We start from the raw sequence: 22,560 nt of genomic DNA, 5'->3' as shown, positions 1-22,560 counted from the left end.
GTTTGCCAACCTTTGCCTTCAGTGCAACTTTGTAGTAGACACACACACACACGCACACACACACACACATATGGCACTGCCAGAGCCAGCTGGAAAGATGAGACACACCCCAACCCCCTACACACTGGACCCACGAGCTGGTTAGAGACACAAAACCCCACATCCCGGGGCACTAACAGCAGAATTCCCATCCCGGCGGGATCCACGCCTGGGGGCATTAGTGGCAGGATTCCCATCCCGGCAGGATCTGTTCCTGGGGGTGCTAGCAGCAGGATTCACACCCCAGTGGGATCCGAACCCAGGGTGCTAGCAGTAGAATTCACACCCTGGTGGGATCCGTGCCTAGGGGTGCTAGCAGCAGGATTCACACCCCAGCAGGATCCATGCCTGGGGGCGCTAGCAGCAGGATTCACACCCTCACGGGATCCGCACCCTGGGGTGCTAGCAGCAGGATTCCCATCCCAGCAGGAGCCGTGCCTGGGGGTGCTAGCAGCAGGATTCCCATCCTGGCAGGATATGCGCCCCAGGGCACTAGCGCCAGGATTCCCACTCCCAGTCACATTGTGGCACATCCATCCTTGCCCCCCTTTGCACACAGACAGCTTAAGACATTAGCTCCTAGACACGAGACACTAGGACAATTAATCTCCGGCCCCTCCCATCTGCCCAGGGACCCAGCACGCCAGCATCACTGGAGTCCAGTCGGCATGGCAACCAGCCCGCGGCCTGATCCAGGGATATTATCGTCTCCTCAACGTCGCTTAGCGACCACCACCACAAGCAAGAATACCGGGGGGGGGGGGTGCCTCTAAGCACCATGTGTCCCCCTCCCCCTGTGCCACAGAGATTCCTGCCTCACGTGCCCATAACCCCCCATTAATCTCCCCAAAATTAACAGCACAGGATGGAAATAACCCCACTTCCACAAGCAAGATGGTCTTTGTCCCACAGCCAGCACTCCTGCCCTACTCCCTACAGCGCCCCCTGCAAGGAGAAGCCAGGGCTAGAGCAGCCGGGAGCTCCCCGCACAGCCAGCGCTCCTGCCCTGCTCCCCACTGGTAAACAGCTGCATACAGTGGCACTGCAGCTGTGTGCGCACTATGGTTTCATGTATTCTTGTGCCATTGTTTTATTTGCACACACAACAGCGAGCCTCTTTCACAGGGCTGTTTTGGTTGATAGTGAAGTTGTGCATATTATGGACATCCCTAGGCTAGACAGCGTGTGGGGCACAGGCGTGGTTCGGGGGTTGCAGGCTCATTTTCTGCACGCAACCATTTTCTGTGCTTTAGGCTGTGCGGTTTGTATGTTCCACCGTGGCATGTGGTTTGTACGCACAGTTGGAAGCACGAGTGAGTGTGTATTTGTACAAGATGCGCTGAGCGTGTACGCGGATTGAGTTGTTGGGGGGACATATGTGCATACAATGTGGTGAGTGTATTTGTGTAGGATGGAGGAGTGTGTGTGGAGGGTGTGAGGCTGTTTGTGATGTGTTGTGTGTGATACTGTGGAGTTATGTGCTCCATGCTCATCCTTTACACACCTCCTTGGCATTGCAGAATTTCAAGCAATCCCAGAGCGGTGTATCTCCCTGCCAGCACTCCAGCTCCCCCAGCCATCTCGCCCCATCCCCAGCACGGAGGAGACAGATGGGAGGGAATTTTCAAGTGTGTGGCAATTCAGATATAGCATGAGGTGAGTGTCTGCAGGAGATATCTTACACACACACACAACAGCCCTCCCCTGGGGACCGGCCAGCTCTTGTGTGTGCTGTGCCATCTGCTGTGTGCCTCATGTAGGTGCACATTACCTGCATTGTACATGCTGAGCTGTGTATGTGTGAGCGACTGTGCATTTTCATGTGCTCAATTGTGTAAGAGTGAGACACTGCATTTGGGCACATTCCATTGTGTGTGTGAACACATGCATGTGCCCTGATAGTGGTGGGGGAACAGTTGTGTCTACTAGCCTGCATCTGTGATTGCCTCTGCAGCAGTGTGTGTGTGTGTGTGTGTGTTGCTGCAGCTGCACCAGGACAAAGTGAGGTGAGCACAGTGCACAGTTGCCATTGCATGACTGGCTGGCTGCAGCTGTGCTGTTGCAACTACCAGTTGTGCAGCTGCCTGTACTGTTGCAGCTGTGCAGCTGCAGGCATGGATGGATGCAGTCGTGCAATCCGAATTGCATGTGCTGCTACAGCTCTGCCCTGAACGTGCTGGGGCAGCTCCAGGAGCCCATTGCAGGCAGGGGGGCTGGAACAATCTGTATAGTGGGGGTGCTGAGAGCCATTGAACCAAACTGTAAACTCTGTATGTGATGGAAACCACTTCAAGCCAGGGGTGTGGCAGGACCCCTCTAGTTCCAGCAACTATGGCTGCATGGCTGCGGCTGCTGGCTCTTGACAGTCTCCAGGTGCATGGGCACAACCCAATCACTTGCATGCACCACTGTAGCAGCATCAGAGGGGTAGCTGTATTAGTCTGGATCTGTAAAAAGCAACAATGAGTCCTGTGGCACCTTAAAGACTAACAGATGTATTGGAGCATGAGCTTTCGTGGGTGAATACTCACTTCGTCAGACGCATGCCACAGGACTCGCTGTTGCTTATTACTGTAGCAGCAGTTTCCTGTGGGCCTTTGGGTGACTGGGCTATGTGGTTAAGAGGGCCCTGCATGCCCCCCAACCCTCAGCTGTTGCCATGGCCAAGAAATAGCAAATCCCTCCCACAGCCTGAGATGCCCAAGGAGTCATGGTCACACAGTGATGCTGGAGCCCTGCAGGGCTGAACCCATCAACAGATACCACAGTGCCTACAGACGTTACACCCCACACAGGTACCTGTGCATAGATACACACACACACACACAGTCTCTCTGGACACACCCCATGCATGTCCCTGTGCATAGACACACACCCTCTGAGCCTACCCAGAGATCCACATATTTTGCGCAGCCAGACACCTTATCAATAACTTTGCCACAGGATGCCTCCCCTCTGCTTTTCCCCCATGCTGTTTGATTCCAGCCGCTCACCAAATCTACACAGACAGGAGGATGCTCTTGGGGTACCCAGAACCTGTGCCCTAGAGGGGAGAGCCAGCAGCAGAGGGGAGCTGGGCACGGCTCACAGCTCGGGGAATGACACACAACAGGACAAATGGAAAAAGGTAGGGAGACAGACCTCCTCCCTAACACACCAAGGAGCTGCCACTTCCATCATCACTGGCTCCCCGCTACCTGGGTATTACGTGGACCGAATGACCACAAGGTGCATCCCATACTGGGAACTGCGGGGCTGACTGCAAATGCCCAAGAAACCACATGGCACTGCCCCTCTCCTGGCCTCATCTGGAAATGGGGGAGAATAAAACATCCACAGTCTGAGCAGATTGGGACTGGCTCCCACTGTATGTCTGAGCAGCACCCGGCGCGATGGGGGTCCCGATCTGGGTCGGGGTCTGTGCAGCACCCTCTCGCATTAGTGGCTGAATTTCAGCACTGGGTAAGCAATTTCTGTATACAGAGCTGCTATGATCCACTCCAGAAGCAGCTGCATCTATGGACAGGGCCATGGTTCCCTATATAAACAGCTCCCTGCCCCACCCCAGAGGCAGCTGCATGCAGGGCAGTGTCATCTGTCAGCCCTGCCTGCCCACAATATTTTCCTTCCAGAACCTCCTGATTAAAATCAAAGCCTTTTGTATATTAATGGCCTCTCGTTTGTATTGAATGCATCATTAATGTTAACGATCCCCGGGAGCCCCCCTCCCCTCACCCGGGCGGGACGTATTAATTGCTCACGTCCTAATTAAATATTGAGGCTGGGAATTGGCTCTCTCCAAACAGGCTGGGGGAGGCTGATTGCAATGTAGGGACTGGCACGGGGTACCGCTGAGCAACCACAATCGCACAGCCACATAATCACAATCACAACCACCTAGAGCTACACAACTGCAATCCACAAACACACAATCACTATCATATAGACATTCTCACATGTACAATCACACAGCACACACAATCACACAACGATGCACACACAAAACCTCACAATCAGCCATGTGCACAATTTCCCACAGAGAGACAATCCCACAGACACATATCAAGACAGTCCTAGTCACAGACTGTCACACCCACAAACATCCACAATCACACAGTCACACTAGAGATAAAAGCATACACTGACAATCACATCCACGGGCAGAGAGACACAAACATGTTCTCACATTGGAGACAATTACATGATGCTCTCACACACAAGAAAACAGTCTTCCACATGCACAGTCACACACATGCTTATACACACATTATCAAACTTGAGATACAAACACACTATCACACTCACGTGGTGACAGTCACACTCACTGTCACACAGTCACAGTGACACATGTGCATGCTGTGTCTCTCTCTCTCTCTCTCTCTCTCTCTCTCTCTCTCTCTCACACACACACACACACACACACACACACACACTCCAAACTACTCCCCACAATGAAGGACTCAGTCTCTGGCTCCGGGTCACCATGACCCTGAATTACACCCTCTCCCAGTCACTACACCAGAGAGACATCCCCCCAAAAACAAGTCCAAATAGTTGGAGGACAAAGAGCCTGCCAACCAATGGAGTGGGGCTTAAGGGATGGGGGGTGGGGGTTGAGAGCCAAGAGTCCTGGCTTCTATTACAAGCTCTATGAGGGGAGTGGGGTCTAGTGGTGAGAGCAGGGGGGCTGGGAGTCAAGACTCCTGGGTTCTATCCCTGGTTCTGGGTACCTCTCTCAATACCGGGCTCATCACACAGCTTTCAATGCTCAGCCCAGAAAGACATGACTGCGGGCACCAAGGCCAAGGAGATGGAACAGAGCCAGATCAGCATGTGCTTCGTGCTCCCTAGAGCGAGACTAAGATGATGTCCCTGCAACGGAGCGGGGGAAGCAAGAAGTGGGAAGGAGAGAATACTCAGAGTATGCTCAGCTCTGGCATGTAGCCACCAGGGGGTTGGGGTGAGTCAGCTGGTTGGAGGATCCCTGTAGTGTATAAACAGCCCCCATACCACAACCCAGAGCCAGCTGCATCTCAGTGCTGGGCAACAAATCCCTTTATAAAAAGCCCCCATGGCCCACTCCAGAGCCAGCTGCATCTTAGCACTGGGTGAGGGATCCCTGAATGAACGACTGCCTCTACTCCATTGGATGCCTAGAGCAGAGTCACCTGGCCTGGATATGGCGGAGGTTAACAGCACAAGGGCATGGAGGGGGGAAGTGCACAGCAAGTCAGTGAAAGAGCTGGAGAAACAACCCAGGAGCCCTGACACTCAACCCAATTCCCACCCCACTCCCCTCCCAGAGCCTGGGATAAAAACCAGGAATCCTGGCTCCCAGTCACCATTAATCTAACTACTAAATAATCCTACCTTCTCTTAAACAATCAAGGTATAAATTGTTTTGCTAGGAGACATACAAACAGGGATATCTCACCCAGAGCTGAGATGCAGCTGCCTCTGGGGTTGGGCACACCAGGTATTTATCATCCTCACATCAAGGGGAGAATTGTTAGGGAGCATTCTGCTCTTGGAGGCAGTGCTAGGAGGTGCACTAGGGCTGGGAGTGGGGAAGGTAGCTGAATAGAGACACTCTCCCCTTGCAGTCAGTGCTGACCCCAGCATGGCACTAGGGGGCACTGTGCTGCTGGAAGGGTCTCTCTTTCACATGAAATATAAACTAAGAAACTGACTGTTCTGGGTCATTAAATATCCTCTAGCACTTTTCCCATGAGTCTTGCTGCAAACCCCTAGCTTCCTGGCTAAATCCCAGCCCAGAGAAATCTGCCTCCCTAAAATTCCCTCCTACGCTTTCTGTCAGATACAAAGTTTCCCCCATTCAGTTCCTACGCTAAACTAGCCTGTAATGCTGCTTTTAAACTAGCCCACATGCCCCATTCAAGAGGCACCTGAATCACAGCACCAGGTGAGGGATCCCTGTATAAACAGCGCTCATGCTCCATCCCAGAGGCAGCTGCATCTCAGTGCCGGCAGAGGGATCCTTGTATAAACTGCCCCTGCGCCCCACCCCAGAGATGGCTGCATTAGGAGAGGGGTCTCTGTATAAACAGGGCCTAGACACCACCCCAGAGACAGCTGCATCTCAGCCTCAGGACAGAATCATGAGGGAATGAGGGGGACCCGTGGGGAGCTGTCTGGGGGCGGTGGGTTGCACTGACCTTTCGATGTGTGTTGCACCTCACTGGCTCCTCTCCCTTCCCCCCCTTCCGAGTACAGAATGGACCCTACTGGAAAAGCAGAACCACAGGATTAGGGAGTAGGCTCTAATGACCCTCCCACCAGCTGCCAATACCCCCATTATCACACCGCAGCTGCTGAGACACCCTCCCCAGCCACCACAGAATACCCGTACACAGCCACAGGGCTGGAGAAATGTCACTAGGTTTGTTATTGTAGGGTCCCTTCTACGCACTGGACATTGGTTTATTATTGTAGAGTCTGGTAAACCAGCACAGGTACCCACTCCCAAGAGCCTCTGGATTTCAGCCCCACTTTGACCCCACAGAACAGCACCCACAGTAAGCCTAGCCCTTACCCAGCTCTCCCAGCCCCTGCTTTCACTGTTAGCTAACCCACCTGCTGCCCCCTCCAGCTCATCAGCCAAGCCCCACTCCCTAAAAGGGCCAGCCTGCCCCATGATGGGTCTTTCCTGAGTGCAGTGGCGGGGAGGAGGTTACTGAAGGGTTAAAGCTGGGACTGGGGCTAGGGACTGCAGGGCAAGGCCCTCTCAGGTTGCCTCTCTGCACTTGACAAACAAATGGAGGGAGGGAAATATTAGACTGCACCTCTGTCCCACCCCCGCCTCTCCCTGCGACCCTGGGAGCAGGACACAGCAAGTCTCAAGGTCCGGGAACCAGGGGGCACTGACCCCTCACCCCCACTCCTCACCCAAGCTTTGGGGCACCCTGCGACACCCAATGACACTTCAGGTCACTTTGGGATATTGTGTAATCCCCAAACCATCACCCCATCAGCCCTGCTCAGAGACAGCAAAGAGGGAGTATTGATCCTTCAGGGGAGGTTGGGACACATGCTCCTGCACCTCCATGCCTGGTGGGAGATCCCTCTATAAACAGCCCCCATGTCCCGCCCCAGAGGTGGCTGCATCTCAACACCGGGTGAGAGTCCCGTGTATAAACAGCCCCCGGAGGCAGCTGCATCTCAGCACTAGATGAAGGCTGACGGAGTTGGACAGGCATCTCCGCTGCTTCCTATCCTGCTCATGGGTCATGTTGGCCAATTCCCCAGGTGTGTCTGCCCCTTCAGGCTGGGATGTGGGCATCTTCTGGCACTGGGAACAGCAGCAGCCTGAGACAAAAGTGCTGAGCCAGCGCAAGGAAGAGTGGGGGGATCAATAAGCTAGAGCACGAGCGAGGAGTTCAGTATGGTAGAGAGCGAGCCTGCGGCGGGTGGTCAGTGTGAGAGAGAGCGACAGCCAGCAGGGAGTCATTGTGAGATAGAACTAGAAGGGGAAGGTCAGTGTGACTGTGCAAGTGGAGGGGTCACGGAGATGAGGGAGACAGGGGGTGCAAGCTGTGGGGGCTCAGGGAGATGAGGGAGACAGAGGGCACAAGTAGGGGGGAGTTTCCGGCAGATGAGGGAGAGGAAGGATCCTAGCGGGGGGGAGGGGGGGAGATGAGTGAGACGGAGGACACGAGCGGGAGGGATGAAGGGAGATGAAGGAGACAGAGGGTGCGAGCGGGGGGTGGGGTTCAGGGAGATGAGAGAGACAGAGGGTGCAAGCGTGGGGGTAGTTTCTGGGAGATGAGGGAGACAAGAGGGCTCGAAGAGGTGTTCAGGGAGATGAAGGAGACAGAGGGCACAAGTAGGGGGAAGTTTCCAGGAGATGAAGGAGACAGAGAGCACAAGTAGGGGGAAGTTTCCAGGAGATGAAGGAGATAAAGGGCATGAAGGGGGGTGCAGGGAGATGAAGGAGACAGAGGGCACGAGGGGGGGGTGCAGGGAGATGAAGGAGACAGAGGGCGCACGGCGGGGTTCAAGAAGACAAGGGAGATAGAGGGCTCGAGCAGGAAGGAAAGAGGTGGAGGAAAGGAAGAGTCGGAAAAAAAGAAAGATTGAAAGAATGAGAAAGACCAGAGAGAATGAACGAATGAATCAAGGATTGGAAAGAAAGGCAGAATGAATAAGAAATAAGGAAAAAAGAACTAAGCCAAAAACCGAATGGATACAGTGGAAAGGAGGAAGAAAGGAATAAACGAATGAGTGCATCAAAGAACAAAAAAGGAATGTGAGAGTGAATCTAAGAAAACAAAGGAATAAAAGAATGAACGAATCAGAAAAAAGAGGGAGGCCAAAGTCAGAGATGCCTATGGATGTGTGGGCAGGCGGGCGCCCTGGGGCAGGATGGAGCAAATGGCAGAGGTGCGTGCAGCAAGGGGAGAGCAGTAGGGGGAGGAAATCGAGGGGGCGGGGGTGGAGCTGACTTCAGTAGCTCCGAGTGGTCGGACTGTCCCCACAATCCTGAAGAATGGGAATGATGCGCTGCCTGCCCTTGAATGTGACCTGGGGGGCTCCTCACCCTGATGGGATCCCCAGCAGCTCCCTCATGGGGAACAAGGAGATTCCCCTCACCCCCGTTCATCTGCTGAAACCTGTCCAACTCACTCCACTGGGGGAGGTAGAGAGCGGAAGGGACTGGCCCAGAGCAACCAAGTGCAACAACTGAAGAACCCAGGAATCCTGCCTCCCAGCTCTCTGCTCCAGCCCCCTGACTGGACCCTAGTCCCTTCTCTGATCTGGGGATGGAACCCAGGAGTCCTAACACCCAGCCCCCTGCTCTACCCGCCAAGTCGATATGACAGATTCCCCAGTGTAATTCAGGAGTAACCGCGTTGGGTTATCCCAGTTCAGAACCAGTGTGAAAGGGGATCTGGCCTTAGGCCTGACTAGGAGAGGGTGGGGTCTGCGCCGGGGCCGGGGCCAGGGCCAGCTCCAGGGGTTTTGCCACCCCAAGCAGCAAAAAAAAAAAAAGCCGCGATCGCGATCTGTGGGGCTGTACCGCTGCCGCTTCAGTCTTTGGCGGCAATTCGGCGGCAAGACTTTCACTCCAAGAGGGAGTGAGGGACCCGCTGCCGAATTGCCGCCGAAGAGCCGGACGTGCCGCCCCTTCCCCATGGCCACCCCAAGCACCTGCTTGCTGGGCTGGTGCCTGGAGCCGGCCCTGGCCGGGGCCCATCCCATCCCCCAGAGTGGGGAAGCAGGTGTAGGGGGCAGGGAGAAAGGGAGTTAGAGACCCAGGAAGAGGGAAGACAAGAGACAGACACAAAAAGAAACAAGATGGTGCTCTGGTTGCCACCCCCACCCCCCCGCATCCTGAGGGTAGTGAGGGAGAGTAGAGGGGGAAAGTGGAGCAGGGAGATGTCTCCTCGCTTGGGTGAGTTGCAGCCTTGTGGAACACAGCCCCCCAGCACGGAACACACATCGAGAAATGCTGGGGGAATGCTCCTTCCCCAAAACTATTCACACCATGGACCCAGCCACCCCAAAGACTCCTACATACCTCAAACCTCCAGGACACAGGCTAACTATCCCCCACCCCAAAACTCTCCCTACATCATCCCTCAGCCAGACACCCACCCTCCGCCTGGGATTGCTCCATCCCCCAGCCAGAGACTCCCCCTACACCATCCCTCGGAGATTACACCATCTCCCTCCGCCAGAAACCTCCCTACAACATCCACCTGGGATTACACCATCCCCCTGGCCAGAGACCCCCCTATAGCATCCCCCTAGGATTACACTACCCTCCTCCCCGCCACAGCGAGAAACCCCTCCTACAACATCCGCCTGGAATTATACCATCCCCCCGACCCAGACATCCCCCTACAGCATCCCCCTGGGATTACACCATCCTCCCCCGCTCCGCCAGAATCCCCCCATAGCATCCCCAGGGATTATACCATCCTCCCCTGCCCCACCAGAATCCCCCGTACAGCATCCACCTGGGATTACACCATCTCCCTCCACCCAGAAAACCCCCTACAACATCCACCTGGGATTACACCATCCCCACCATGGTGAGAAACCCCCCTACAACATCTGCCTGGGATTACACCATCCCTTCACCAGAGACCTCACTACAGCATCCCGCCGGGATTATTTCTTCTCCCTGGCCAGACACAGCCCCCCACACCATCCATAAGAATGCCATACTGGGTCAACCCTCAGACCAAAGGTCCATCTAGCCCGGTGTCCTGTCTGCCGAGAGTGGCTAATGCCAGGTGTTTCAGAGGGAATGAAGAGAACAGGGAAATCGTCAAGTGATCCATCCCATGCCGTCCAGTTCCAGGTTCTAGCCATCAGAGGCTTAGGGACAACTTGAGCATGAGGCTGCACCCCAGACCATCTTGGCTAATAGCCACTGATGGACCTATCCTCCATGAGTGTATCAAATCCTTTTTTGAACACTGTTATAGTTTTGGCCTTTACAACATCTCCTGGCACCGAGTTCCACAGCCTGACTATGCATTGCGTGTAGTAGTACTGCCTTGTGTTTGTTTTAAACCTGCTACCTAATACACCTTCTCTCTGCCAGAGTCCCTCCCCTACACCATCTCCCTGACCAGAGATCCCATTCCCTTGAGGATTAGATCATGCCCCAGCCAGAGACACCCCCACACACACACCAACCCCCTGGCCAGAGATCCCATTCCCCCGAGGATTAAACCATGCCCCAGCCGGAGACACCTCCCATACACACACCAACCCCCTGGCCAGAGATTCCATTCCCCTGAGGATTAAACCATGCCCCAGCCACAGACACCCCCACACACACACCAACCCCCTGGCCAGAGATCCCATTCCCTTGAGGATTAGGTCATGCCCCAGCCAGAGACTCCCCACACACACACACACCAACCCCCTGGCCAGAGATCCCATTCCCCCGAGGATTAAACCATGCCCCAGCCAGAGACACCTCCCACACACACACCATCCCCCTGACCAGAGATCCCATTCCCCTGAGGATTAAACCATGCCCCAGCCAGAGACACCCCCCCACACACACACACCATCGCCCTGACCAGAGATCCCATTCTCTTGAGGATTAGATCATGCCCCAGCCAGAGACACCCCCACACACACACACACCAACCCCCTGGCCAGAGATCCCATTCCCCCGAGGATTAAACTATGCCCCAGCCAGAGACACCTCCCACACACACACCAACCCCCTGGCCAGAGATCCCATTCCCTAGGAGATTACACCATGCCCCAGCCACAGACATTCCCCACACACCATTCCCCTGGGATTACTCCATTCCCCCCTGCCAGACACACATACTCTGTGGTCATCTCTCCCCCTCCCTGGGGTACCTCCATGCCCCTACAGCCAGATGTCCCTACACCCATTTCCTCCCAGCCAGAGACACCCCCCAGCCAGCTCCCTCTCCCTGGATAACCGTGTCCACAATAGAGTCGCCCCACCCCAGGTGTGTTGACGCATGAGGGCCTGTGGACCTGGGACCCAGTGCCTGGAATGTCCTCATCCCCCTGCTCCAGGGACCCTGTCTAGGAAGTATGCGGGGGAGGGTGTGGAGCCACTGGGCATTGCTGGGGGTGTCAGGCTGGGTGTTATCAGGGTCTCAGGTAAGGGCACACATCAGGTATTAGAACAGGGAGATGGTGTGGCCCTGTTGAAAGAGGGATGGGGAACCCCTGGGCACTACTGGGGGCAACATGAGCTCACACTGGGTGTGATGGGGAGATGTCACGCACCCCATGTATGATTGGGGGAGGGTTAGTAGTAGGGGGCTGAGCAGGATCCAAGCAATGGGCCCCTCCCCCCACTTTCCCTGTGATGGGGCATCCCAAGAGAAATGTGCTGTCCTGCCACAGTGCCCCAGCCAGCGGGGGGTGGGGTACCTCTCTGTTGACCCCACAACCTCTGCACAGGAAGCACCTGCCCCAGAAGAGCCCATCCCCACTCTGAGCTGCAGGACTCCTAGAGTCAGGTCCCAAAAGGCCCCAACCATGTTGTGTGAGTAATGAGCTGTGGCTGGGTCTAGCCCATCCACCAGCCAATCCCTCTCCCTGCCCAGGCTGGTTACTAGGCTTCAAAAAAGACTGTTGTTTTATCCATAGGTAGGTTCCTAGAGCCAGGATAAAACCCAGGAGTCCTGGATCCAGGCTCCCCCTGCAGTCTCTAACCCAGGGGTTCTCAAATGGGGCCAAACTCCCTCAAGGGGTCGCGAGGTTATTACATGGGGAGTCACGAGCTGTCAGCCTCCACCCTAAACCCTGCTTTGCCTCCAGCCAGTGGCGGCTCCAAGCACCAGCCCTCCAAGCGTGTGCCTGGGGTGGCAAGCCATGGGGGGAAGTCTGCCGGTTGCTGGGAGGGCGACAGGCAGGCTGCCTTCGGCGGCTTGCCTGTGGGAAGTCTGCCAGTCCCACAGATTCAGCAGCAATTCGGCGGCAGGTACATGGAAGCCATGGGACAGGCAGACCTCCCACAGGCAAGCCGCCAAATCCGTGGGACCAGGGACCTCCCGCAGGCGCACTGCTGAAGGCAGCCTGCCTGCCGTGCTTGGGGCGGCAAAAAAGCTAGAGCTGCCCCTGCCTCCAGCATTTATAATGGTGTTAAATAAATTTTAAAAGTGTTTGTAATTTATAACGGGGGGGGGGTCGCACTCAGAGGCTTGCTGTGTGAAAGGGGTCACCAGTACAAAAGTTTGAGAACCACTGCTCTAATCCATTCTATGCCCATCCTCCTCCCCCTGTACTGCTGAGACACACAGGGACGCCATCACTTCTGAATTTGAGTGTCTGTACTGTCAGAATCAGGACACACACGCCCTCATGTCTGACTCAGGGTTTGTATAGCCAGAATGCACCTCCTCCCCTGTGCGTTAGAGTCAGAGTCTGTGCCACCAGGACGCACCAGCAAGCCCCCATCTGAATGGGAGGGTCCATACTGTTGACACACGCAGGCCCTCATGTAGGAGCATGAGGGTGCGTGCCACTGCAATACACGCACACCTGCTCTTATGACTGTACTGCTGGGACAGAGAGGCATGCCCTCGGGTCTCAGCTCTATGACACACAGGCCTTTGTGTGTGTGTGTGCAGGTCAGGACCACTGGGACACATAGCCCCCCCATCATATCTAACAACAAGGGTACATATCGTCAGATCACAGACACGTGAACTTGTGTATCAGAGTGAGGGCCCGTACCACCGAGACACACACAGAGCCTTGTGTATGAGCTTGAGGGTACCTTTTGCTGGGACACACATCCTCACGTCTCACTGCACCAGTCTGTACCACCAGGTCACACATGCACACTCTCAAGTCCATACAGCCAGGTCACACCTGCAGACATTTATCAGGGCAAGGGTCTGTACCACTTACACTTGCATGCACACCTTTCCTGTCTGTGCGCTAGGGTTTGTAGTGCCAGGACACACACACACTTTCATGTCTGACTGGGAGCTTACGTCCCGCCAGGCGACACACCAATGTGAGAATTCGTGCAGCCAGTGGCACTGCAGGGGCAGGTGCCACTGGGACACATACACATGCTCTCATATCCTTGGTGGTTCTCAGGATGCTTCATCATGGGGGAGTTGGGGGAGGGGCCCATTACTTGGATCCTGCTCAGCCCCCTACTGCTAACTTTCCCCCAATCAAGCCCTGGCACGGGACACGCCCCCATGTAACCCTTAATGTGGGTCCTTGTGACTGCCAGTAACACCCAGAGGTTCCACCATCTCTCTGTCGACAGCACTCCACTGCTTTCCTCTTCTAACACCTGATGTGTGCCTCTACCCAGTCCCAATAACACCCAGCCTGATACCCCCAGCAATGCCCGGTGGCCTCACACCCACTCCCACTTCCCAGACAGGGTCCCTGGAGCAGGTGACAGGGACATTCAGGGCACTGGGGCCCAGGTCCCACAGACTTGGGCGTGAGCACAAGGGGGCACACCAGGAGTTTGGGGGTTTTCTCTGGCAGCAGTGGAGGGTGTTATGGGGGGAGGTGGCCGGGGGGGGGCTGTCTCTTTATGAGGGAAGATAGCAGTGTGTGGGGGTTCTGTGGATGCAGGGATAGAGAGCTATCTGGGGGTGGGGAAATAGCAATGGGGGGAATGTCCTTGGATGATGGGATTATCTGGAGGGGGGAAGGGAGATGGCCATAGGGGGTGTCTCTGGGTGGGGATGGGGAGGTTTTCAGGGGGGTGAGATAGCCGTAGGAAGGTGCTGTAGATGGGGTTAAAAGCTATGCGGGAGAGGGGGAGAGATGACATTGAGAGGGTGTCTCTGGATGGGGGATGTCCAGGGCAGAGCTGGTTGTGGAGTGTGTGTCTGGATGGGAGGTAAGGGGCTATTTTTGGATGGGGATTATCAGGCGGAAGATGGTCATGGGAGTTGTCTCTGGTTCTGGATGGGAGGTAGGGGACTATCCCGTGGGGGGTGTCTCTGGATGGGGAGTAGGGGCTATCTGATGGGGGAGATAGCAATAGGGATATCACTGGATGGGGATTATCAGGGGCAGATGGTCATGGAAGCTGTCTCTGAATAGGGGCAAGGCATTATCCCAGGGGTGAGGGAGATGGCTGTGGGGTTATCTCTGGATTGGTACACCCTCACCTTGAACACTGTGCGCACTTCTGGTCACCCCATCTCAAAAAAGAGAAATTAGAACTGAGAAGTTGAGAGAAGGGCAACAAAATGATTAGGGGGATGGAACAGCTTCTGTATGAGGAGAGATTAAAGAGATTGGTGTGGAGAAAGTTATTTGTCCCTTTCATAACCCTGCCCCTACCTAGCACAGGAATCTGGGGGCAGCAAATTTAAAACAAACACAAGGCAGTACTGCTTCACACAACACGCCGTCTGTCAGTGCCAGGGGGTGTTGCAAAGGCCAAAACTTGAACAGGATTCAAAAAAGAATTCCATAAATTCATGGAGGAGAGGTCCATCAATGACTATTAGCCAGGATGGGCAGGGATGCAACTCCATGCTTGGGGTGTCCCCAAGCCTCCAACTGCCTGAAGCTGGGACTGGACAACAGGGTATGGGTCACTCTGTAATTGCCCTGTTCTGTTCATTCCCAGTAACATCGAGCACCAGACACTGTCAGAAGAAAGGATACTGGGCTAGATGGACCATTGGTCTAACCCAGCATGGCCGTTCTTATGATGGTGGAAAGTACTTATCTGGGGAGGGAGATGGCTGTGGGCTGTGGGCATCTCTCGATGGGGGATAATGGGCTATCCAGGAGTGGGATGTGGCAAGGGGGGGTTGTGACAAAGTGAGAATTTTGTGTAATATTTTATGACCCCTATGTGTGCCTCAGTTTCCCTTATATGTTGCATTGTTATCCAGTGGGGGAAAAGGGGATTAAGTTTGTCTCAGGGCAGACTAAGAGACACAGGGGCGAGTGTCACCTCCTTATCTGGGCGGCATGAACAGAGCCCTCCAGGAACCAGCTGTAACCGACCCAGAACAAGGGGCCAGAGAGACCAGGCCAGCCCCACTGACTCAGGGATCCACACTCTCAGAAGAGAAGATGAGCTGAGACCCCAGCTGGAGAAGAAAGGACTGGAGGGGGAGCTGGGGGAGAGGCACTGGCTGCTGGAGGAAGCTGGCAGCTCTCACCTGGGAATAGACCAAGGCGCGCAGAGAGACAGACAGAGCCTGACCCTGAGGCCGGGTACTGGGCTGAGCAGAATGGACAGTGCTTTAACCTTCAGCTCTCTATGCTAAGCCACAGGCTGCCTCTGCTGGTGCCAGGTGACTAATAAACCAACTGCCCTGGGGAAGCTGCTTGAGGGTCACTGGAAATGCCGGCTGAGGGGCATCAGTCCTGAGGGGTGGCCAAGGTCCTGCCATAAGCCTGTCTCAGCGGGACTCGCTCGGCAGAGCTCAGGGGAAAGCAGGAGGGCTGGACCCCAGAGGGTCAGTCTCAGAAGACAGGGAAACCGGGTAGCCTGCCCTGGAGGAAGAGTGAGAGCCCTGGGGTCTGGCACTTCCTTCAAGAAACTGTTCCAAAGCCAGGGGCACAGCCTGTAGATCCATGACAGGGCATGTGTCTGGGATATCTGGGAGGGGAGAGATGGCCATGGGGGGTGTCCCTGGAAGGTGGGGTCATCAGAGGGGCGGGGAAAGATGGCCGTGGGGGTGTGCCTGGGTGAAGGAGGGTGGCCATGGGGGGTGTCTCTGGATGAGAGGAGGGGGTTATCTGGGCAGGGGAGGGCAGATGGCCACAGAGGTTTTCTCTGGTTGGGGGGTATTACAGAAGGGGGAGGGAGGGGAAGATGGCCATGGGGGTTTCTCTGGATGTAGGAAGGGGTTATCTGGCAGGGAGGAAAGAGATGGCTATGGGACACGTCTGTGGATGGAGGAGGGATATAGCCACTGGGGCAGTCTCTGAATGGCTTTTTGTAGGGGAGGGAGATGTCGGGGAGATAGGCAGAGGGTGTTTGTACCTGGCAGTGGGCATTATCCCAAGAAGAGGAGATGGGTGTAAAGGTGTCTCTTTCTCAGACTCATAGATCATCTTGATCATCTAGTCTGGCCTCGTGCATGTTACAGGTCACAGAACTTCCCCCATCCACTCCTGTAATAGACCCATAACCTCTGGCTGAGTTACTGAAGTCCTTGAATCATGATTGAAAGACTTCACATTACAGAGAATCCATCAATGACGCTAGTTTACACCTGCAAGTGACCCGTGCCCCAGTGCTGCAGGAGAAGGCGAAAACTTCTCCAGGGTCTCTGCCAATCTGACCCGGGGGAAAATTCGTTCCCAACCCAAATATGGCAATCAGTCAGATCCTGAGCATGCGGGCAAGACCCTCCAAGCACATACCTGGGAACGAATTCTCTGAAGTAACTCAGAGCCCTTCCCAGCTAGAGTCCCATCTGCGGCCATTGGAGATATTTGCTACTGGCAGTCGCCGATGGGCCACACACCACTGTAGGCAGTCCTGTCATACCATCCCCTCCATAAGCTCAGTCTTGAAGCCAGTTAGGTTTTTTGCCCCCACTGCTCCCCTTGGGAGGCTGTTCCAGAACTTCCCTCTTCTGATGGCTAGAAACCTTCAACTAATTTTGAGCCTGAACTTGTTGATGGCCAGTTTATAGACATATGTTCTTGTGTTCACATGCTTAACTTAGATAACTCCTCTCCCTCCCTGGTATTCATCTCTCTGATGCATTTATAGAGAGCAATCATATCTCCCCTCAGCCTTCTCTTGCTTAGGCTAAACAAGCCAAGCTCTTTGAGTCTCCTCTCAAAAGGTAGGTTTTCCATTCCTCTGATCATCCTAGTAGCCCTTCTCTGCTCTTGTTCCAGTTTGAATCCATCTTTCTTAAACGTGCGTGACCAGAACTGCACACAGTATATTCCAGATGAGGTCTTACCAGTGCCTTGTATAACACTTCTCTGTTTCTACCAGAAATACCTTGCCTGATGCATCCTAGGACTGCACTAGCCTTTTTCACAGCCCCATCACATTGACGGCTCATAATCATCCTGTAATCAACCAGTACACCCAGGTCTTTCTCCTCCTCTGTCACTTCCAACTGATACCTCCCCAACTTATAGCAAAAATTCTTGTTGTTAATCCCTAAATGCATGACCTTGCACCTTGCACTATTAAATTTCATCCCATTTCTATTACTCCAGTTTACCAGGTCATCCAGATCTTCTTGTATGATATTCCAGTCCTCCTCCAAATTGGCAATACCTCCCAGCTTTGTGTCATCCGCAAATTTTATTAGCACACTCCCACTTTTTGTGCCAAGATCAGTAATAAAAGTGTTAAATAAGATTGGTCCCAGGACCAATCTCTGAGGAACTCCACTAGTTACCTCCCACCAGCCTGACAGTTCACCTTTCAGCATGACCCATTCTAGTCTCCCCTTTAACCAGTTCCTTATAACACCTTATACACCTCTCAATTTTCATATTAATTTTTTCAATTTAACTAATACTTTCCTGTGTGGAACTGTATCAGATGCCTTACTGAAATCCAGGTAGATTAGATCTACTGCATTTCCTTTGTCTAAAAAATCAGTTATCTTCTCAATATAACTTCTCATGGTCTGGCATGCTCTACCTTTTGTAAAACCATGTTGCATTTTATCCCATTACCATTCATTTCTATGTCCTTACCTACTTTCTCTTTCAAAATTTGTTCCAAGACCTTGCACATAACTGAGGTCAAACTACCAGGCCTGTAGTTTCTGGATCACTTTTTTTCCCTTTCTTAAAAATAGGAACTATGTTAGCAATTATCCAGCCATAGGGTATGTCAAGGTGTCACCCCTACTCTGAACTTCAAAGTACAGATGTGGGGACCTGCATGAGATAACCCCTAAGCTTATTTACCAGCTTAGATCTAGTAGCTGCCACCACCAAATAGTTTAAACAAACGTTTATGGGAGAGTCATTTGGAAACTCTGTCTTCCCCCCAAATATTTCCCGTCTTTATCCCCCTTTTCCTGGAAGGATTGAGACTGATTCACCTCCCACCAATTACTGGTGAACCCAGATTCAAAAAACTCCTTGGATCTTAAAACAAGGAAAAATCAATCAGGTTCTTAAAAGAAGACTTTTAATTAAAGAAAAAGGATGAAAGGAATACCTCTGTGAGATTAGCATGCAGGCTACTCTCACAGACAACAGATTCAAAACACAGAGGATGTCCCTCTGGGCAAAACCTTAGTTACACAAAGAAACCCCGTTTGATTCTCCCTCTATGCAAAACAAAGTCACAAAAGAAAATAAACATAATCTAATACATTCTTTCTCTAAACACTTACTACTTTTAAGAAATGTTAGATGGCTGATTCCTGGATCCTTCACTCCAGCGCAAACTTTTCTGAACAGACCAAAGACCGATTTCCCTCCTCCCTCTTTGAAAACATCTTGTCCCACCATTGGTTCTTCTGGTCAGGTGTCAGCTAGACTATGTGAACTTCTTAACCCTTTACAGGTAAAAGAGGAATTAACCCTTAACTGTTTATGACAGGGTATGAACCCCAAATTTAGATTCATTAAAAATCTTTGTTATTGGGCTTGCAATTTCATGTTTCTTTAATACGCTTGGACCGAGATTATCTCCCACACACACACACACACATACCGATTTAGTCCCATTACACTGTTTGAGTCTGACTTCCACCTCAGATGTAGTAATTTCTACCTCCATATCCTCATTGCCATTAGCCACCCTGCCACCAGCCCAAGCTCTTCATAAGGGGGTGTTATCCTAGTGGTGAGTTAGCCTGCATAATGAAGGTTTGAGGTATGTAGGAGTCTCGGGGGTAGCTGGGTCCATGGAAAAACAAATGGTTACTAACCTTTCATAACTGTTGTTCTCTGAGATGTGTTGCTCATATCCATTGCATGCTAGGTGCAAACACATCGCGTGCACTGTGGCCGGAAATTTTTCCCTTAGTAGTATCTCTTGGGCTGGTTCTAGTGCCCTTTGGAGCCATGCGCATATGCGCTGGTATAAGGGGAGCTGCTGGCTCCACATAGCCTCTCAGTTCCTGCCTGCCAAGACCTCAGACAGAGGGGTAGGAGGGTGGGTCATGGAATGGATATGAGCAACACATCTTAAAGAACAACAATTACGAAAGGTTAGTAACCGTTTTTCCTTCTTCAAGTGCTTGCTCATGTCCATTTCATGCTAGGTGACTCACAAACTGTACCTCATGCGGTGGGCTCAGAGTTCATGGATGTGCTGAGTGCAACACTGCTCTCCCGAAAAAGGCATCGTCACAGGCCTATTGGGTGATGGCCTAGTGGGACACTGACGACCAGGCCACAGCTCTGCACATGTCCTGGATCGGGACCTGCGCAAGGAAGGCTGCTGACGAAGCTGGGGCTCTTGTAGAATGAGCAGTTGCAATTGCTGGCAGTGGGACGTTGGCCTGTTCATAACAAGCCCGAATACAGGCAGTTATCCAGGATGAGATTCTCTGGGTTGACACAGGTAGCCCTCCCATTCTTTCTGCTATTGCTACAAAGAGTTGTGTGGACTTGCGGAAGGGCTTAGTCTTCTCAGTATAAAAGGCGAGGGCCTGCCTAACATCCAACATATGAAGCCGACATTCCTCAGAGGTCTTGTGAGGTTTTGGGAAGAAGACAGTAGAAAAATGACCTAGCTGGTGTGGAATTGTGACATCACCTTTGGCAGGAAGGCCAGATGGGGGTGCAACTGGATTTTGTCCTTGAAGAACACTGTGTAAGGTGGCTCTGATGTAAGGGCCCTGATCTCAGAGACCCTTCTGGCTGAGGTGAATGCCACCAGGAAGGCGACCTTCCAGGGGAGAAGTAGCAGGGAGCAGGATGCTAACGGCTTGAAGGGGGGGCCCCATGAGCCTCGACAGGACCAGGTTTAAGTCCCACGGGGAGTCAGTTCGCAAATCTGAGGATAGAGTCTTTCCAACCCCTTGAGAAATTGGACATTCATTCCATAGGAGAACATGTATCTGCCATTTACTGTGGGGATGGAAGGCTGAGATGGCTAATAGACAAGAGGGCCAGACCCTGCTGCTTTAGTTGGAGCAAACAGTCCAAGATAGACTGAAGAGAAGACAGGGAGGGAGAGAGATCCCATTCAGAGGCCGAACAAGTGAAACGTTTCCACTTGGCCAAGTAGGTAGCCCTGGTGGAATACTTTCTATTACCTAGCCAAGATCTGCCAAACCTGTTCCGAGCAGGTCTGTTCTTCGGGGTTCAGTCATGCAGCATCCATGCAGTTAGGTGCAGGGAGACAAGGTTCAGGTGAAGCAACTGGCCGTGGTCTTGGGAAATCAAGTCTGGGTAGGGTGGAGCTATCACCAAGAGGTCCAAAAGTGTACCGAACCAATGTTTCATGGTGTCATAACTACAAAGGGAAGGGTAACGGCCCTCCTGTGTACAATACTATAAAATCCCTCCTGGACAGAGACATCAAAATCCTTTTACCTGTAAAGGGTTAAGAAGCTCAGGCAACCTGGCTGACACCTGACCCAAAGAACCAATAAGGGAACAAGATACTTTCAAATTTTGGTGGGGGGAAGGCTTTTGTTTGCGCTTTTTGTTTTGGGGGTTGTTCGCTCTTGGGACTAAGGGACCACACATCAATCTATGCTCTCCAAATCTTTCTGAACAAGTCTCTCATATTTGAAACTTGTAAGTAACAGCCAGGGAAGGCGTGTTAGTTTTATCTTTGCTTTCTCAACTTTTAAATGTTCCTTTTGCTAAAGGGTTTACCTCTGTTTGCTGTAACTTTGAACATAAGGCTAGAGGGGGTTCCTCTGGGGTCTTTAAATCTGATTACCCTTTAAAAGCCTTCTTTTTAAGAACTTGATTGATTTTTTCTTGTTTTAAAATCCGAGGCGGTTGGATCTGAACTCACCAGGAATTGGTGGGAGGGGGGAAAGGAGGGGGAATAGTTAATTTCTCCTTGTTTTAAGTTCCAAGGGTTTGGAGCGGTGTTCACCAGGAACTTGGTGGAGAAGTCTCTCAGGGCTACCCAGGGAAGGGTTATAGTAATTGGGAGGGATATATTCTGGCTGGGAGATAGACAGAGTTTCCTAAATTACTCATAAGTAATTTGGGTGGTGGCAGCAAAAACAGATCTAAGCTGGTAGTTAAGCTTAGAGGTCCTCATGCAGGTCCCCACATCTGTACCCTAAAGTTCACAGTGGGGAAGAAACCTTGACATGGTGTTAGAAGTGGGATCATTTTAAACCAAAAGCCTCGGCCACACCAGTGCTATCAGGATAACTCTTGCCTTGTCTCGTTTGATTTTTAGGAGAACTTTGTGAATCAAGGCAATCATTGTAAAGGCGTATAGTAGGTGGCCTACCCACGAGAGCAGGAAGGCGTCAGAGAGGGAGCCCATACTGTGCCCAAGCAGTAAACAGAACTGATGACATTTTCTAGTCTGCCTGGTGGTGAACAGGTCCACGTGGGGAACTTTTGGAAGATGACACTGATGACCTCCAGATGAAGAGACCACTTGTGGTGAAAGGAAAGGGATCTGCTGAGGTGACCCGCCAATATGGATGGAGATGAGAAGCCTCGAGGTGAATAGTGTCTCGCACAGAAATCCCCATACAGCGATGGTCTCCTGACACCGGGCAGAGGATCAGGCCGCTCCTTGCTTGCTGATATAGAACATGCCTGCAGTATTGTCTGTCAGGACTTGAACCACTTTGCCTGAGACCTGGGGAAGGAATAACGGCCAGCCAGATGTACCGCCGTGAGCTCCCTGATGCTTATGTGCAGGGAGAGTTCTTCCTGGGACCAGAGGCCCTGGTCCTGAGGTTGCTGAGGTGGGCTCCCCACCCAAGGTCTGACGCATCTGAGATTAAAGGGTATCCCCATCATTACTGAGCTTGGCTCCTTCACCAGCCCGGGAGGTGAGGACCAGGCGAAGGACTATAAGTACTGAGTCCAAGTGTGGTCTGCTCGGGGAGTATATTGGCGCGAGCCACATCTGGAGAGGTCTGGCGCAGCCTTGCACATTGATCCATGTAA

The 22,560-nt window shown here is 52.8% G+C and overlaps 1 protein-coding gene across 26 annotated transcripts in view; it reads right to left on the bottom strand.

Annotated features, from left to right (window-relative positions):
• Positions 1-22,560, bottom strand: part of NRXN2 (neurexin 2) — a 339,529-nt gene that overhangs the window by 225,920 nt on the left and 91,049 nt on the right. For 18 of the 26 annotated variants that reach the window (XM_030569276.1, XM_030569274.1, XM_030569293.1 and 15 more), the window contains one exon: positions 6,216-6,284. The exons of 7 other annotated variants lie outside the window; for them this stretch is intronic. In XM_030569276.1, coding sequence (XP_030425136.1) covers positions 6,216-6,284 — 69 coding nt within the window. The remainder of the gene's footprint in view (positions 1-6,215; positions 6,285-22,560) is intronic. One more of the 26 variants, XM_030569282.1, reaches the window with a different exon arrangement.

This window comes from Gopherus evgoodei, chromosome 7, assembly GCF_007399415.2.
Source record: "Gopherus evgoodei ecotype Sinaloan lineage chromosome 7, rGopEvg1_v1.p, whole genome shotgun sequence".
NCBI lineage: Eukaryota > Metazoa > Chordata > Testudines > Testudinidae > Gopherus > Gopherus evgoodei.
The sequence above is the reverse complement of the archived record's forward strand: the minus strand, read 5'-3'. Positions and strand labels throughout refer to the sequence as shown.